The sequence below is a fragment of the Nanorana parkeri genome, unplaced genomic scaffold, assembly GCF_000935625.1.
Source record: "Nanorana parkeri isolate BGI_ZX_2015 unplaced genomic scaffold, ASM93562v1 scaffold191, whole genome shotgun sequence".
In the NCBI taxonomy this organism is placed as follows: Eukaryota; Metazoa; Chordata; class Amphibia; order Anura; family Dicroglossidae; genus Nanorana; species Nanorana parkeri.
The window spans coordinates 475501-495576 of record NW_017306459.1 but is presented as its reverse complement, the minus strand read 5'-3'; the positions used below and the strand labels follow the sequence as shown (position 1 = coordinate 495576).

At 41.0% G+C, this 20076-nt stretch overlaps 1 protein-coding gene across 1 annotated transcript in view; it reads left to right on the top strand.

Moving 5' to 3' along the window:
* ASXL3 (additional sex combs like 3, transcriptional regulator) overlaps nt 1–20076 on the top strand; it is a 109736-nt gene that overhangs the window by 57849 nt on the left and 31811 nt on the right. Inside the window, exon 6 of the mRNA XM_018555322.1 lies at nt 926–1023. Within this exon, the coding sequence (XP_018410824.1) occupies nt 926–1023 (98 nt within the window). The remainder of the gene's footprint in view (nt 1–925; nt 1024–20076) is intronic.

Below are 20076 nucleotides of genomic sequence, written 5' to 3'. Positions count from 1 at the left end.
TCCTGGCTGTCTGTCTCTCTCCCCTGGCTGTCTCTCCTGGCTCTCTCTCTCTCCTTCTCCTGGCTCTCCTTCTCCTGGCTCTCCTTCTCCTGGCTCTCCTTCTCCTGGCTCTCTTTCTCCTGGCTCACTCTTTCTTTCTCCTGGCTCTCTCTCTCTCTCTTTCTCCTGGCTCTCTCTCTCTCTCTTTCTCCTGGCTGTCTCTTTCTCTTGGCTCTCTTCACTCTCCTCTCTCTCTCTCTTCACTCTCTCCTGGCTCACTCTCTCTTCACTCTCTCTCCTGGCTGTCTCTCTCTTCACTCTCTCTCCTGGCTGTCTCTCCTCGCTCTTTTTTCTGGTAGTCCCTCCTCGCTCTCTCTCCCGGGTGTCTCTCCTCGCATTCTCTCATGGCTGTCTCGCCTCGCTCTCTCTCCTGGATCTCTCTCCTCACTCATTCTCCTGGGTGTTTTTTTTCTGCTGCCTCTCCTTACTCTCTCTCCCCTGGCTGCCTTTCCTCGCTTTTTCTCCCCTGGCTGCCTCTCCTCGCTCTCTCTCCCCTGGCTGCCTCCCCTGGCTCTCTCTCCCCTGGCTCTCTCTCCCCTGGCTCTCTCTCCCCTGGCTCTCTCTCCCCTGGCTCTCTCTCCTCTGGCTCTCTCTCCCCTGGCTGCCTCTCCTCGCGCTCTCTCCCCTGGCTGCCTCTCCTCGCGCTCTCTCCCCTGGCTGCCTCTCCTCGCTCTCTCTCCCCTGGCTGTCTCTCCTTATGCTGTCCCCATTGAAGAAGAAAACATGCCCGGTGGCCCCCAAGTCATTTGAGTTTGAGACCCCTGGTCTATAGATTGTTAAATATTTTCTTTCTTGTATGCATACTTTTTATGTTCTTTTAAATTGTTTTGTTTTTCAGATGTAATGTCTTTTTAAAAAATTACTCACTTGCTTTTTTTATGTGCAGTGTGCCTGAAGCAAGTCACTGAAGAAGCATCTTCCAACCGAGTGCAGAGCAAGCTAGTGTCTTCCTTCCAGCAGCATACCAAAAAGGCACTAAAGCAGGTAGGTACACTTTTAATTCTTGAAGTTTTGTAGACACTTTGGTGTCATTGTGAACCCTGTCCTGTAGGATTTTAGCATAAAAGGTAGTTAGGTAGTTATTTGGTCATACCACGCGGCACTGTGAAACACATCTAGTTAATGTGTGATTTATGGACAGTACTGAAATGTTTGTTCTCTAATGGTGCTGCACTTTAAACATTTTCTTCCCAATGGTAATGGTGAAACAGCTGTACAAATGTGTACCCTAAAAACACCCTTGCTGAAGCTTGCAGTTACAGTTTTTCACTCTTTCCATGTGGTCTGTACAGTGGTGTGTTATTAAAACCCAAGTAGCTTATTTAGAAAGGGTTTGTTATTAGTTGGAAGTTTACACTTATATGGTTGAAATTTTTTTTTTATTTAGATGCTTTTAAATATTTGTTAACCTAAAAATAGCATCCAATGTGTGCCTGGCCTAAACCCACTGTATTACTTTTTGTTCATGTTGCTGTACATATCTTTGTAATGTGTTTGTACATGGAGACATTTAATGACAGCACTGTATCTTATGGGAAGTGTGTGATCTATGCTTACTCCTAAGAATAAGAACTCATAACTGACCTTTTAGGTACAAATTGCAGTAGTCTGACCTGGGAAAGGTAGAGATCTACAGATCTAGGATCTGTATACAGTAAAGAGATCCGGAGTCCTTTCAGACACCAGATCAGATTACTGCATTGTGTATTCAGATCTCTGTATTATATTTAGTTATTTCAAAACACTTCAGATCAGATATACTGAGTAATCGTAGGCATGTGGTATTCTGGTGGTCCTGTTTCTTAATCGCCCAATGAAGGACACAAGAACTCTCTAAGAGTCATGTTATACTGCCACATACAGGAGGTTGGGGCACAGGCAAAAAGAAAAATTGTAAGCCAATAGTAAGCTGAAAAAAGTCTAACTTACCGATTTGCTAGCTTTCTAACATTTGTGACTTCAGTCAAGATTTTTTTGCTACACTGAGGGTGTTTTTTTTTTTTCTCTGTGACTTCAATCAGGATGTTGCTTGAGCTGCTGTACTTTCGCTTGAGCTGGTCTCTGAATAGCAACTGCCGAATCAGCAACTCCTCATTACCAATTCTGGATGAATGCGGGTCTGGCTTGGAATGTTAACTTTGGGCATTGGTTTCTGCATTTTGTGCTTTCCAGTTAGCAGCAAAGCACATTCCCAGTCGGGAGCTGCTGCACAGCCACAGTTGTGGTCCTTTCTCTGAAGACTCATATTGTGAGTAAGGCCGGTCGGTCTGAGGTATCGGTAGCTACCTCACTAAAGCAACATTGGGTGCCATTTTAAACTTTCCGCCAACACTGCTTTCCTTCAGTGAGAGTTAAGACCGATGGATCAACATGTGGCCATCTTTGCCTGATGTTGCCATCTTAAAGCTTATGTTGCAATCTCTGAGTAGTTTTGATGGAAGGCTGTGCTGTGCTTTGCTGTTGAGGATGGAATCAAAAGAGCACCAAGAGTGTAGAGTCTGGAGTGTAAAACAATTGAGGCATGTATCTTGCCACACGGGATTCACAGAGGGAGCTATGTGTAAACACCATGGATCTGGTAAAGATAGGCTGAGTAGGGGGGACCCCATCAGATGTCTTGGGACCTCAGTGAGTGCCGGGAGAGCTGGTGTGGGGAACTGCAGTTAGGACAGCTGGGCATTGTGATTACTGAGCACCATGATTACTGGGGGCACTGTGACTACTGATTACTGCTTGGCACAGTGATTCCTGCTAGGGGAACCATGACAACTGATTTACTGTGATAAGTGCATAGGTAGTGTCTAATCTAATACAATACCATTTATTGTAGCAGCCCCAGTGCAGAGATAACATAAATTAATTGTACACTTAAAGGGTTGCTGTGCAAATCAGGGCTGAGTTGGAAGCAACTGGGAACAGCAACAACTCAACCACAAAGTGGTAGGCCACGTAAAATGACAGAGTGGGGTCAGCTAATGCTGAAGCGCACAGTGCACAGGAGTCCCCAACTGTTTGCAGAGTCAATAGCTACAGACCTCTAAACTTCGTTGGGCCTTCAGATTGACACAACAACAGTGCGTAGAGAGCTTCATGGAATGGGTTTCCATGGCCGAGCAGCTGCATCCAAGCCTTACATCACCATATGCAATGCAAAGCGTTGGATGCAGTGGTGTAAAGCACGCCGCCACTGGACTCTAGAGAAGTGGAGACGTGTTCTCTGGAGTGACGAATCACGCTTCTCTGAACTGGCAATCCGATGGACGTGTCTGGGTTTGGCGGTTGCCAGGAGAACGGTACTTGCCTGACTGCATTGTGCCAAGTGTAAAGTTTGGTGGTGTGGGGTTGTTTTTCAGGGGTTGGGCTTGGCCCCTTAGTTCCAGTGAAGGGAACTCCTATGGCATCAGAATACCAAGACATTTTAAACAATTTCATGCTCCTAACTTTGTGGGAACAGTTTGGGGATGGCCCCTTCCAGTTCCAACATGACTGCGCACCAGTACACAAAGTAAGATCCGTAAAGACATGGATGAGTGTGTTTGGGGTGGAGGAATTTGACTGGCCTGCACAGAGTCCTGAACTCAACTCCATAGAACACATTTGGGATGAATTAGAGCGGCGACTGCGAGCCAGGCCTTCTCGTCCAACATCAGTACCTGACCTCACAAATGCGCTTCTGGAAGAAAGTTCAATCATTCCCATAGACACACTCCTACACCTTGTGGACAGGCTTCCCAGAAGAGTTGAAGCTGTTATAGCGGCAATGGGTGGGCCAACTAAATATTGAACCCTACGGACTAAGACTGGAATGCCTGGACAGGAAGTGGTTTGTAAACATCCCCAGTCTTCAAGTGGTTAAAGAATTAACTGGCAACACTGCAAAGCATTAACAATTTTAAAAAGAGCTTGAACCTTACCCATCCTATGCTGGCAGATGCCAGCATAGAGGAGTATGGATAAATAGAGGTGCAGGATCCAGAGGTAGGAAGCTGGGTTACAGAAGGCAGGGTAGTGGCAGATTTGAGCCGGGAGTAGGATTTTGTCTTTGTGGGAATATCAAAAATCTGGATGGACAGCAAATATCCAAAATATCCAAGCTTACACTCTCTTTAGAAGGGACAGCGCCTATCTATACCTAGGTATGCATATATATCAGGAACAATCTAAAAGTGACTGTGAGAAAAGATATACCAAATGACTGTTGCGATGGACCTGAGTTTTTATGGCTGGAGCTGCATATGAGTGCTACTAATAGGAAATTACTTATGGGAGTATGCTGTGGGCTTCCTAACATTAAGAGAAGGTGGAGAGGAATCTCCTTTCACAGATACCATAAGCTGGAAAAGAGGGTAATGTTTTTAAGGGAGACTGTAACTATCCAGACATTGATTGGACAGGATAAGACAGGATAATTATATGGGTCAAATGATAAAATCCCTAACTAGAAAAACAACAACTTTCTGCTAGTTTCTAATGATACAGAGCTCATTTCAGACATGCAAGTTTAGGGAAAACTTGGGCAATAGTGACCACAGGGTAAATTCTTTTGACATAAGTTACAGGAAAAAGAGATGTGGGTACCACTAGAACTCTACATTTTAAAAGTCCACTTAAATAATTACTATGTGATACTAAATGGGAATAAATATTCTTAACAAAGAGAAGTGGCAGTGTTATAAGAGGGTGTTAAATAATAGCATTTGCTGTTGCAGCACATTGAGTACAAAAGTTAAACCTATGCGGCTCAATTCTAGACTTAAAAGGCAAATAAAAGCAAAATAAATAGCCTTCAAAAATTACAAAACAGAAACTGCAGTTGGTTACAAGGAAAATAATAAGAAATGCGAGAATGCAATCAGAGCTGCCAAAATCGTTAAATACATTTCTTCTTCAGTTTATACACTAAAAAGAAGGAATTATTAGAAGGAATAGTAATGCTAATACCAGTGTAAGAGAAGTACCCTTATGATTGTCAGGAAACAGGGTCTGTAACAGACTAGAAAAGGTCAATATGAATAGGTCACCACGGCCTAATGGCTTACATCCACATGTCCTAAGGGAGTTTAGCTCGGTAATAGTCAAGCTACTCTTTCTTATTTTTAAAGACTCCTTAATGACTGGAATGGTGCTGAATGAATGGTGTAGCACAAATGTGGTTTCACCGTTGAAAAAAGGGTCAAGACATATACCAGGGAACTGCAGACCACTCAGCCTAATATCTATAACTAACATCTATAGTTTGCAAGGTGTTTGGGTAATGCTAAGGGACTTTATTGAATTTTTTTAATGGAAAGTGGTATTAAAAGTAACAATCAACATGGATTTATAAAAGTCCACTCTTGTCAGACGAATCTGTTAACATTCTACCAGGAAGTAAGCAGTAGGGCAGTGCAGTAATTTATCTGGATTTTGCAATAGCATTTGACAATGTGCGTGTGTTTATTTTTTTGGAGTGGGGACAAATCTATGTACGTGTATAGAAAGCTGGCTTCAGGAACGGGTACACAGGGTAGTGCTAAATGATTTAGTCTCTGATGAGCTAGAGTTTCAAATCTTGTGCGCCAGGGTTCTGTGTTGGGGTGGATGCTGTTTAATTTTTATATAAACGACATTGAGATTGGAATTAAAGTGACACTAAACTCAGAAATTAAGTAAACTATAAAATGCAGATGCATACTTACTGAGATATGGGGCAACCTTTGTTTGCTTACATCCTGCACCGAAGTCCTGTCTCAGTTGTCCACGTCTGTACAGTTGAGCCCCACAGAAGTCTATGGGGCTCGTCTTCCAGTGTCTCCTTGTTGGAAGATGAAGGTAGATAGGCCTAATAGAAGTTTATGGGGCTCTATTGCGCAAGTGTGACAAGAAGGGAGAGGATTTTGGAGTTTTGTCTAAGATTCCAAACCTCTGAGGGAGCTTGCTCTGTTCTTCTCCATTCCTGCTCCCATTCAGATGCTGAGATGCCTGTCCTTTGCTCCACAGCAAAGGATGCAGCATGGATGTTGAAAATTATGACTAATTCTTTAAATTACGTGTTAGTCTAGTTGGCAAGTGCACAGTCTGTCAATCCTTGGGTACACTCTAGATCAGTGGTTCTCAACCTGTATAACCTCAGGACCCACATTTGTCCTTGGTTATTAAGTCTCGACCCAAGTTGCACCACAATGGAACGCTCGGCATTGCGGTACCACATGTTCCAAGCAAACTGTGGGAGGGAGGTGTGTTTGGGGTGCCATTCAAATGTATAGCAATTCAACGCCCCTTCTGCACCAGAATAAACAGTAGGTGTGATTGTGTGGTAGTTTGCGATTAAAACACTGACAGACACGCACAACTACAGACACAATCTTACACACTCACAGACATTCTCTCATACATACACATTCTGAAAAAATGTTTTAGGTGTTCAGTGTGGTCTGCTGTGTGTGCCTGAGCTCCATCCATATGTGCATTGCTTCTATAGCTCCCTTGCACTCCCGGTAGAAGTGCTGGGAGTCAAAACGTGACGTCACTCCGGTCACACAAGGGAGTTGTAAGCAACGCACGTATGGATGGAGCTCCCTCGCTGCCATAGCCCCTGCTCACCCCCCCTAAGGCTAACACTCGACACCAGGCAGCAAATTTTGAATGGCTACTCGGCACAAGAACAGAGTGCTGCACTATGGGGAGGCTGAGGAGCCTCTCATCTAGTGCAAAGGAAGGCATGTGGCGACCCACTGAACATGGGTTTGCGACCCACTTTAGGGTCAGGACCACCAGTTGAGAACCGAGGCTCTAGATGCATGTGGTATGATTTCTCCTCATTTTTCAGGCAGGGTGTTTTGATGCACTAGCTGGGTTGTGAGGTACGTTCAGTCCTGCCTATCCCACCTTTTTAAGGGTTCCATTCACACGTCCACGGTGCCCGGGCTGGGACATTCTCTCTCTCTCTCTCTCTCTCTCTCTCTCTCATTTTAACCAGCTGGCCTATTTTCTTGGACATTTTATGTTTTCCATATTTCCCTTAAGGCTTTTGTTTTTTCCTAGGTTTGGGCTAAGCGAGCTGTTTTCTCCTGTTTTTGGTAGTGTCTCTCCCACCTGTTGGTGGATTGCTGGTTTGCTTTCCAGTTCTCACTGACACTGACCAATTGTTCCTTTAGTCAGGAGTTTCCCCTGTGTTCCTAAATAGATGATAAAGAATGTACAATTTTTGTACTTACAAAAATTACTTTTTCTTGTAGTACAATAGGGGCATAGGTCCCACTCCTCTGTGTGTTTCTCTGGCCCTGTGTATTGGTTTCTCACAAGACTGAGGCATGCTGGGGGTAAAAGAGAGGTTATAGGGGGGCTGGTCTACAATTTTTCTGTTTTCCAGTGTGCCAACCCCTTCTAGGTGGCAGTAAAACCTGACCGTCAAAGAATTCCTGTGTCCCTCAGTGGACTACAAAAAAAGATTTTGCAGTAAGTACAACCAGCTCACTCATGTAGCCATCTAGCTGTTGCATGGTCTGCATGTACATTTGATTTGAGGGGCACATAGGCTTACCATACCAGGTTTCTGCCATAGTAGCCAAATAAGATGGAGATTTGCTCTGGTCAGTGATTATTGTCTGACAGTTCCCTGCAGCAAATATACCAAGGGGTGTTTGCTAAAGATGTCACTGGAACAACAGCAGCTCCCAGAGAAAAGAGAAATAACATAGAAAAAAGTAGCCTGTACCTTGTGCAGAAGCAATGAAGAATGCTGAGCAACCCTAAGAAATAGCATAGCGCTCCTGGGGGCTAGTACAACTCACATATTAATGGAGCTTCTGGAGGCTAGTACAACTCAAATGTTAATGGAGCTTCTGGAAGCTAAGCACAACTTATATAGAGCACACAACTTGGTGGGCACATCTCGTATGGCTCATGGAGCTTCTGGAGGTAGGACACATCTAAGATGGAGTGTCGGGTGACTGGGCACACGTCAGATAGAACATAAAACTTCTGGAAGATGGACACATCTCAGAAGCTAGCTTTCTGGTGGCTGGGCACAATTTAAAGCATGGAGCTTCTAGAGGATGGGCACACTTCAGAGCATGAAGCTTCTGGAGGTTGGACACACCTAAAATGGAGCACTAGGTGTGTGGATACTGGGCACACCTAAGAACATGTAGTTTCTGGAGGATAACCACACCCCAGAGCTAAGAACTTCTGGAAACTGGGAACACCTCAAAAAGAATATGTAGCTTCGGGAGGCTGAGCTTATCTCAGAGCATGAAGGTTCTGGAGACTAGGCACACCTTAGACAGAGCATTGAACTTCTACTGAAATCTCTGTTTTGTTTCATACAGCTTGCAGTAGGCATGCTGTTAATCCAGCTGCAATCTGGACCAAATTACCACATACATCATGTGCTATGCTTTTCTTGGAGACTGGGCACATATGTCTTGTATGGCAGTAATACGGTTATATCCTGAGACTTTGCCAAGGATGGATATCTGCTGTCTTACACTGGTTGCTTCTTGAGAATATATGTCAAGTTGTAGCATGACTTTAATTATTTTTCGTTTAGTGTTTGTATGCAGTTCTCGCTATACGCATATCACTCTGGCCATTTAATCCATCAAATATAGGTCAGTTTCACCACTGTTTCTACCCCTTTGGAAGGATTTCCCAGCGCTGAATTGAGATGAAAACAGCCAGATGTTGGAGAATTCTGATTGTTTAGGCTAATCATTGCTCAAGAGAATGTTTGTGTAAGCATCATTTCAGTCAACTTTAACTGAAGGGAAGCACTATTTGTTTAATTTCCTGTCAAACAAAATAAATAATCGAAGAGTAGAACAGTTGTCAACTAACTTTTTGTAAAACAAAAGTGATTCATTCAATGCAGACAATTAATAATTTGTTTTCTTTCACTTTCAACTTCTATTAGATTAAATGATGTGTGAACAGGCAACTGGATAAACAATATCTGTCCATATTTAGAGTTCACATTATCTGAATATTTACAGGAATGACCAGATCATTTTCTTGTAGTGTTGTCTCTGTATATTACTATGTTGTAAGACTACCATGTCTGGACTTTAACATTGGTAATAGAACCTGAAGTGTATCCGGAATACAGAAGCTCCACTTGCCAATAAACGTTGCTGTAATCTCTCTGCTGATTACATTATAATGTTCAATTCTGTCAGTTATGAAAATAAAAAAGTGGACTTTAACGTAATCTAGAAGTTATCTGACTGGCTGTTTATTTTTTTTAGACATTCTCAGTGCCATTGAAGCTATCATCACCCTGTTATTTATATTACCTAAGCTGAGTACATCTGTACATTCAGATATAACAGCACTGCTATTAAAAATGAGACAGGAGCTCCCAGTCCTGTCTGGATGATGGGCCTGCAAGCTGCTGTTCAGAAGAAGGCTTTTAACTGGGGTCAGATTTGAGTTAAATATAGAAAACATACTGAAATATGTAGGTTGCCATCGCTAACTTTTCGAAAAATGCCTGTTGCCTGGATATCTCACTTATCTTCTGGCTTTTATACTTTCTGAGTCATGGATCCAAAACACTATACAGATCAGTAAAGCTGACAGGAGTTCCTGAATATATGTTCCAGTTCAATGACTCATAACGTGTTGAATCAGGATGAACAGGCTAGCTTCAAATGTAGAATTTTCAGTTGAGGTCATTCTGTTTCTCATATTATTATTATACAGGATTTATATAGAGCAGCGCTTTACAATATAAGGAACACATTACAATCACAATACAAATCAAGACAAGATGGTAAGGAGGTCCCTGCCCATGAGGGCTTACTCATATGACAGGATTTCTTTAATAAACCAGCTAGCTTCTGTTAAATGAAACATATACTGCTTCTCCATACAGCAATATCCTTACCCTAACTTAGGTGGTAAATCTTACAAATGCATTCACGTACCTTAACTATTAACAAAAATGTATCTTATTTGTGTATCACTCGGCTGAAGATCCTCAAACCATCTCTGAATTGGTGCTGACACTGTCCTTCCTTCTGGAGGTTGGCTACTTTTGTTCCCTGCAATCTCACGTTTAGTTTACTAATTTGTATTGAGATTGTAGTTCATCACGGGAGTGATCTTGGAGCTGTGACTACTTTACAACACACACAGGGACCATGAGGAACAAAAGTAGCCCTCCTCCAGAAGGAAGGACAGTGTCTGCACCAGTTCAGAGATGATTTGAGGATCTACAGCTGAGTGATACACAAATAAGATACAGTTTTGTTAATAGGGTACTTGACTGCATTTTTAAGATTTAACTACTGAGTTTAGTGTCATACTTTTTGGTCACAGGTAAGAGTACATGGTGTTTTTCCAGACTACATTTGACTGTTTTGGCAAAAGATTTACAGTATAACTAAAAGCATTTTTTAGATTTATATAGGTTGGTGAGGGGTTAGGACCACTTTCAGGTTTATATTGCCATCTGCGTCCCCTTTAGGGAGATTTGCTCTCTAATTTTCCTGGTCACCAGTGTCACTAAGAATAAAATTGAGGGTAAATCCAGGATTTCAGTTGCCACTAGAATTAAAATAGAGGGAAATCTTTCAATAGGGATACTTGTTTCTAGTGTGTACTGGCTGGCAGAATTGTGCACGGTGTGTATGTGTTACCCAGGTTTCTCACCTACGCATAGTGAGGGGCTCCAGGATTTGTGTCTGATATGGAAAAAAACAAACTTTGTTTAGATCTGTTCTTATCTGGGCCCTGAAGCTTGAAGGGTTTGTAGAGCTTTGAGTAGAAAGAAGTCTTCATTACATGGTAGCCAGCCTTGTTATTAGTCTGAGCTGAGCACTGGCCTTTATACACAATTCGTGTGGAACATCTGAATAGCACAACATACCAAAGTATCATTGCTGATCAAGTTCATTATATCATGTTGATGGCGTATCCCAATGGAGATGGCTTCTTCCAACAAGACAATGCGCCATGCCACGGTGCTCGTATTGTGCAGAAGTGGTTTCAAGAACATGAGGGAGAACTTACCTTGCTTAGGTGGCCCCCACAATCACCAGATCTCAATCCAATTGAGCATGTGTGGGACAAAGTTGAAAGAGCCATCAGGCAGCTGGTTCCACAACCATCAAATCTCACAGAACTGGTCAGTGCTATTCATCAGGCATGGTGTCAGATTCCTTGCATCACCTTTCAACATCTCTTGGAGTCAATGCCAAGAAGAATCGCCGCAGTATTGAAGGCAAAAGGTGGCCCAACGAAGTACTGATAGGGTGGTCATAATAATCTGGCCACTCAGTGTATATGCTAGCTAACATTCTTAGGGCTGGCTCTCTCTGCTCTGAGAACCTGTTGCTGGGCAAAAAGGCTGAATGCTGACAGAACACTAAAAAAGGTACAAGTGCTGCCTGTCTGTTTTGGGGAACCCATTAGGGGGCACCCTGTCAGGAACTAACCTCAGCTTAGTTAGTGGCTCAGACAAGCATGTTGTTTTGTTTTAAGTTATAGACTTATTGTACAAAGTCCATCTGCCTTGAAACTGTTTGCATCCTTGCTTAATGAAAGTGCAGGACAAACTTGCTTAGTCTGTTTTCTTGGTGTGCCTATTTCATGAGTGGTTTTCTTCTGCCAATATCAATTGAGCCTGTCCCTCTTACAGAGAGAATTTCCTTCACAATGGAAAGATATCCTCTCATTTCGAGTTTACAGAACAGGAAGTGAAGGTAAATCTGCCTAATGAGACACTGATGGCAAATGCAAAAAACCCTGACAGAAGTTTTAACTAGACCTGCAACAGTTAATCGATTTAGTCGATTAAAATCGACGATTGAAAACGTTGCCAACGTTTTCGATCGTCGATTCGTCGGCTATCGATTGATTTGCCTGTTCGGGGCTCCACACGCGGCCTGAAGCACACGTCGCACGCTGTTCCCGTCCCGCCGTGCCCACAGGACGCATAAGCCACGCCCACCGCACGCTGCTCCCGCCGTGCCCACAGGACGCATAAGCCACGCCCAACCACACGCTGAAGCCGTGCACGCCGCTGCTCTCCTCCCTGAGCTCCCTCACTCGCCACTGGTACGTCAGGACTACAAATGTAGCTGCCTAATTACAGTGAAAGAATGTGCAAAGGAAGATAAACTATGTTGATTGACTTTATAATTGCCAAAGAGATTGGAAAAGCCAGAAATTGTGTCCAGGCTATTATACCACCAGAGTCTGTAAGGGATGCAAAACTGCAATTTTAGAAATTCCACATTGAAGACTTTTACTCAAAGTATTATTTTTTACCCTGATTGAATTTTAAATGGATAGCCTGAGAGTAAAAGTATACTCATGTTAGAAGTAGAGCTGCAACAATTATTCGATTAAGTCGATTAAAATCGACCATGTCAACGTTTTCCATCGTCGATTCGTCGGCTAAAATTCAAATTTCCCGCTCGCCGCTCACGCCCGCTGCTTACGCCACGCCCACGTCGGTTAAGCCTCTCGCGCCTACGCTGGTATATCATGTAGTCAAGAACCAGCTGCACTCCTTACCGGAATAGTAGTAAACCTGCCAAGCAGGTGGGTGCTTGTAGTGACCACGGGCGGCCCCGTGAACAATGCAGATCTAGAAAGGATTGTCACCAGCACACCAGTCTCAGCAGTACCCCTTCATCAGGCTCAGAATGATGCCTGATGAAGCCTGAAAGGGGTACTGCTGAGACCCCGAAAGCGCTTGTATTGGATGGCGATTTGTCAATAAAGGACTTTTTGCTTCAAAACTTTTGGTGTGCTGGTGACAATCTTTTCTAGATCTGTTTTTTACCTACTCTATCCAAAATGGGGAAAAAATGATTTGGCTTTAGATATACTTTAACCTCTTGCCGTCCGCCCGTTGTAAAAAAATGGACGGACGGCACTGCATCATTGCGGGTTGCCGTCCCCAGACGGCATTTTTTCTATACACCGCGGATGTCAACTGGTTAAGTGATCTTAATCTGGCCATAGAGCAGGAAAATGTCATTCAAAAAGAATTAATTTCCACCAAAGAAATTAATACCACCAAAAGAAAGCTCTATCTGTCCCCAAAAAAGGGTATAAAATTCATTTCAGTACAGCGCTGCATGACGGAATAAATGTCAGTCAAAGTACCGCAGCGGTACTGCGGTAGAATACTGAAAAATGGCCTGGATGGGAAGGGGGTTTAACACCGCGGATGTCAACTGGTTAAGTGATCTTAATCTGGCCATAGAGCAGGAAAATGTCATTCAAAACGAATTAATTTCCGGAATGTTCGTTCAATTTTCTAATAATTAATGGGGTCAAATCAACTATCAATTTCCACCGTAGTGACAAATTAATTCTAACAGTGAATGTGGTTTTCGTTCATGAAACTCCTTTCATTCCAAAATGGAGTGTTAAAATAAACAAAACGTCTAACAGCATTTGACAATTCTCTGATGGCATCATTGAATGTTCTGACAAGATTTTTTGTATGAACGTTTGTACAAAAATCTTCCAGTGTAAGGCCAACTTTACTGGCATAAAGCATGTGTTCTGGCTGTCTGGGGAATAGATTATCTTCCTTCTAGTGTCAGGAACAAGTTGAATAACCTTTTAGGAGATTGATTGAGACTACTAAAAGTTAAATTGTCCTGTTACTGGTTTGTATTTCAGCAGTTGTTCAGTATGGGTGCTGATAGAACTTTTGTTATATAGTGATAGCTGCTAAAGAAAGAACCATCAAATCTTTATATAAAAAAGTAAAAACTTGTCAATTACATTCAGATAAACTTTATAATAACATTTCCATACGTGTACTCACTGAAAATGTCCTATATTTTCCCTTTAACTGGCCCATATATTTTGTTTCGGCTGCACTTAATAGTGTAATTGAGGCATAGCTGCTAGTGGCCCTGCTGTGCAATTGCTCAGAAGCTACAGACTTTGTAGAACAATGTGTGTTCTTCTAGCACATTTAATGTAAGCACTCAGAGATGGTGACTGAGAGCAAATTCCTGCTTCTTTGACTTCATATGTCATATGAAATACTGTCAAAGAATTGGTATGGCGGAGAAGTGACAAGCCAAAGTCATTTATGCTTTTTATGACTTGAAATATGAGAGCAGATTTTTAGAAATGCGAAATAAACTCCTCAGAAAGAATAGTATCTCTAGGCATGTCATTATTTGACACTGCTTTATTATTTGTCACATTGGATGGGGTTTTTATTGTACCTGTAAAAACTGCCATTTTGTTTTAGATATATTTATTTTGCTACTATGCTTGTCTAGTGTCAGCTTTCTGTTGTATGGAATAACCTCACACCTTAGAGCGAGATCTTCAATTGTCTTGAATTGTATTGTGATTGTAATGTCTTCCTTATATTGTAAAGCGCTGCGCAAACTGTTGGCGCTATTTAAATCCTGTATAATAATAATAGGTGGTTTTGATCAGCTGCAAGGAGATGAAAATGGAATTACCCCGATTAAACGGAGAGGACAAATCTCATAGGTTTCTACAAGATTGCCATCATTTTTGTTTCCAGTTTTTTCAATTTTACTTTACTTTTAATTCATTTTATTATAACAATGATTCCACCTGTATACAAAAAAAAATGCTGATGCCAACTGAAATGAAAAAAATGGATGAATTAAAATGCTGGTCATCGAAAGGTGCATCTGTTAGATTCAAGCCCAGAGTGACTGAAATCAGACTGGACGGATTAAGGTAGACAATTCCTTCAACTAAGACTGGCAAACCAGGTTGGCTAGTCAAAGAGGTTGAATTACCGGTTAGATATGATCATGCTGTTCATCAAATTAGGAGTAAGCAGTTGTCAAGCTCCAGAATGGTTAGCCCCAGGGCTACAGACAATCAAATAAATGTCCCTAGTGTATAATCTATTTTTATAAATGTATAGTTTAATTCAATAAACAAACAATATGACTGTTTTGTGACTGCTTGAAAACATCATGGTATAAACTGGATTTATTTTTAATGACCAAACTAATTTTATAATAGATTGCACCTATCCAGTATGCAGAACACCGCCAACCACCACCACAACTCTTTAATAAGCAAAAATGTACCAATATAATTATAATTTTTTATGTCTTCGATTGCTTGATGATTTGATCTTAAAAATGGAATAGAAAGTTTGAACAGGCCATATTATACCGGTGTCCTCCGCATATTGCATATCAGGATGGTGTGCCTTTGTCGATGGTAATCTCCTTACCAAAAATTAAGGGATAATTGCAGTAGGCTTAGTGTATAAATAACATTTGTTTAGTTTTGCATAAAAACTTTTAATAAATAATGATTCAACCATAAATAACATTTGCTTTGAACTGACAGCTGTAATCTGTTAGCAATGTGCAGCTCCTCCATTTTTCTTTTCCCCACTTGTTTTAAAATATATGTCCAGACATTTTGTCCAGACTCTCCCTCCCCACTCTGAAACATGTCTCTGCATTATTTATTTCTTTTACCTTGTTCCTGTAGTAAAAAGCAACTTTTATTATTCCCTGGGACATCACCAGGCTTGTAAAATTGGCAGGGGCAGCTGTTTGGGAGGTAAATTCAGCAAATTAAGCACACTCCAAGACTACAACTCCCAAAAGTCCTTTCCCTACACATAGTGTGCTAGCAGGCTGGAAGTGAAGTAGCAGCATTGTTTTACTGAGAAGGAAATCAATATATGCATGTAGAGAGAGGCAGAGGATGTATTAGTTCTGTAGTCCAGCAGGCAGGGCTGACAGCAATGTTTAGAATGCAATTCAGTACAGATTTTGTCAGCAGTAAGTTTGGAACACATGAATATCAACAGTTTTTTTTTTTTACCAGGATTTATTCTTTGTCCAGACATAAATTCTAAATTAATACAATACAAATATTCTTTGGAGATGTTATAAAGACACTAGATGGAATACATCTTTGCAATACCCTTTATTGTAGCTTTATGCACTTGAATTTTAACCTTTTTTTAGAGGCTATTCCTTTTGACAGCTAAGGTCAAGCACTAGGGCCAGGAGCTGAAAGGATCAGCTCCTGGGCTTCCAATACTTCTACAGCTCGCTCAAAATGAGCACAGCGTAGAAGCTCATGTAGACTAAATGCTTCCACATTCTGTTTACATTGGGAATGTAGTAAAATTATGAGTGCCATCTCAGCACCTCCTGAGTACAGAGGCTGGAACAGAACTGCAGCCTCTCTTTGCAGCAACAGATCACTACTTAGTGACTTGATCCCTCTAGTGATATGAAACGGTGTCCGTCTAGGTTTAGGGTGCAATGTCTCTATATCCTGTATTACCATATTTCTGAACACTTCTACATATTTATTATTTCCTATTAAAGGATTACAGCCAGTAATAGATATGATATGATAGACCAGCATGTTAATGGTAAAGCCTATAAGACAATCTCTTAGTAGCTTGAAGTTCCTGTGACTACAGTTGCAAATATTAAGAACTTTCCAGTCCGTGTAGCAAACCTCCCTGGATATGGCCACATGAGGAAAATCAACCTCAGAGTGAGCAGAAGTATAGGATGAATGATAGACAAAGAGCCAAGGAAAACTTGGGATACAAGCTAAACTCCAAGATCGAGATACATTAATGTCTTATTGCACCATTTGTCACATTTTGAGCCACAGTCGGCACAAAGGATGGCTCCACTATTGAAAGAAAAACATACTGGAATTTAAAAAAAAGCATATTGACAAACCACAAAGTTTCTGGGAGAATGTCCTTTGGACAGCTGAAACACAACTGAAGGTTCTTGGCAACTCACATTAACTATATGCTCACAAATGAAAAATTAAGCTTTCAAAGAAAAGGAGACAGTACCTACTGTGAAACATAAAAGACACTTGGTTATGTTTTGTGGCTGCTTTGCTGCATCAGGCTTGAATCTGCGCATGGCACAATGAAATCTTACAACTACCAAGGAATTCTAGAGCGAAATGTAACGCCTAGTGCAGGGGTAGGCAACCTTGGCTCTCCAGCTGTACTGAAACTACAAATCCCATAAGGCATTGCAAGCCACAGGCATGACTCCCAGAGGCAGAAGCATGTTGGGATTTGTAGTTTCAGCACAGCTGGAGAGCCAAGGTTGCTCACCCCTGGCCTAGTGTAATGTAATAGCAAAATGTACCGCCCAGAGGGCTCAGTCTCAGTTGCAGGTCAAGGGGTTCTCCAACAGGATAATGATCCAAAACACACAGCTAAAAGCACAAAGAACAGAACATTGGACTATTCTGAAGGGGCCTTCAATTAACCCTAATTCAAATCCTATCAAATCTATAGAAAGAACTGAAACATGCAAGAGAGAAGGGGAAGGCACCCTTCAAACCTAAAACAGCTAGAGTAGTTTGCTGAAGAGTGGGCCAAACTACCTGTTGGGAAGTGCAAAAATTATTTTGAGAGCTACAGAAATTGCTTGTTTGTAGTGATTGCCTCTAAAGGTTACATAATAAAATATTAGGTTAAGGATCCCATCATTTTTCTCCTTGCCATTTTCATGTGTTTTATTATTTAGAATATTATTTAGAATATTATTTAAAATATTCTGTTTATTTCATAATTTATAAAGATCAGTCATTTCTTTCAGTAATGAATCTTTCAGGATTTAGGACTCAACAATGATGGAAAACCGATTGGGATAGGAGGCAGTAAGAGATCCAGACATAATACACAATACACTATTGAATGGATGAGGTACAATATGGTCATGAGCAATGGATGGCTCACACATGGTTAGAGGGGCCGAAATACTTGTAGGGAAACTAAGTTGTTTAATTGGAGATTAGGAATGTAAATATGTCTCTGTATACTGTTAGTTTCACCTTCTCAACTTCATCATGCCAGTTGCCTGCACAGCTTATATAGAGTAACATAGCTTAAGTTTCTGATCATAGAGTCAGAGTTTTAGGTCTTGTTTGGCTTATTCAGCTATGACATGCTAATGTGGAAGATTGGCCTTATGTCATGCAATGAGTACTGAGCAGAGTTCTACTTTAAACCTTGACATAGCCATGAGATGATTTTCACCTGACCCTCTATTTTGGTCTGGATTAGGAGAAGTTCTTATGTCCTGGGCACAAGCAAGACTTCTTTATCTACCTGATCTTTTGGGTAAAATATTGCTTTTTAAAAAATCTTGTCCAATCATGATTGTCTAGCCTATGTTTGTGCCAGTAGTATCAGGTCAAACGCGCTCTCTTTACTGCTTCGTTCATTTATATGTGTATGTTCAGATGTACCAAGTAATCCTGAAGTGTATGTTCATGTGAATGCTTTTTAGAATGGTTGACCATGTGAAGGGAATCCACAGTTGATTTTGGCTTGAGACCTTGTTTAGATGCTGCTGAAATGTGAATACAGTCCTCTTTTTTTTTTCAGAATATTTTTGTAAGTACCTTGTTAATTCACCTGTTGAAATTATTTGATTATGTAGACCTTGAACTGAACCTATAAAAGAGTCCTATTATATGTTTATGTTCTGCCCCGTAATATGTAATCATTTGTCTTTTAAATGGACGTTGGCTTTTCACAAACTGCTGCCGTGCTGTGCGCTGATAATTTCCCTGTGATAGATTCCCCTGTAATTTACTTTTCTGCTCTGGATATAATTGGTTCAGGGTTTATAGAAATGTGCAATAAAAATGAAGCTGTGGCAGTACAAATAATAACAGAATCATGATTGAATTTGTAGCCCTATTTCATGATGCTATGAAATGAATGCAAACTATCAGCGGTACGTTTTTTGCATTGATTTAATATCAAAGGATGTATCACTGTGTTTCCATTTTTTATTTAGCATAGAAGAATTTCCCAAGCTACTTTGAGCTTTTAGTCGTATTGCAGAATGGTCGAGTTCCCGTTGCTTTGCCGTGGCTCTTTGTCTTTGATCAGTATTGTGTGAAATTTCAAAGGTTATCTTTCATGCTGTTTTTTTTATTTTCTGGGGACATTAAATTGACATTTTGGAATAGTAGTAACAAAAAAGAGGTTATCATTGCATACAAAAAAAAAAAACTTGAAATGATGTCTTTACAAAAATATCAATACAAAAAAAACAAATGGTACATCTGTAAAAAAAAAAAAAAAAAAATCTCTTAAATAACCCTCCCATTGTGCATGGATGGCATGCAAACAAGTGAGTGAAAATCTTTATTTTATTAAACATTACGCATCTTTTTCACTAGATGGTTCAGTACATCTCTCTAAGTACTAGTAAATGACTCACTGTTTACAGCTTAAAGGCATTTTAACTGTCTTTCCACTTGTTTCAATTAAATCAGTTTTCTGCATTCACTTAATAAATAAATAAATAAATATATATATATATATAGAGAGAGAGAGAGAGAGAGAGAGAGAGAGATTTTATACATACACACACACAAACACACAAGACCTGTTGTACACAAAGACCATTATGAAGGCTGGCACTCGCTTGTCTATGTAACTCTCCACTATTTTTTTTTTTACATCAAATGTACTTCTCAATAATGCTAATCACTTGGACTTTTAGGTATAGTCATACAATCCTATAATAGTGGACAAAATTGCAGCACTCTAATGTATATCAATAGTCTTACAAGGTGTTTGGGAGAAACTTGAATGTTAACGTATACTATGTGTATTTCCACCTTTTAACTTAAAGCACATATCCTCTATAAAAGTATCTTGATAAATGTCAAATGAAACACCCAACAGATGTCCTGACCCCACAGTATAACAGGTCAGGTCTTGCTTGTTTGTAATACTCCCTCACTACTACTAAGCACCTTTTGTACCCACTACAGGTAAGGGTTCTTAGCCACTATGCTCCTTCTGGCACAACTGTATCATAGCCCTGTTGTATGCTGGCAGCAGGGCTATGCACAGTTAACTCCCCTTGTCGCTGGATATTGACTGTCTCAGATACATTCTCCAAAAATTTGTTTGACTTGCAATCTCCCTCATTCCAGCTTGCAAGTGTTGGGTTTGAACCTGGGTGCTCTCCTTCCGTGAGTGTCCGCTCTGACTCTGGGGGTTAAGACCCACCCCTGGGGCTAATGGACTATTTTGAATCTGATGTTATG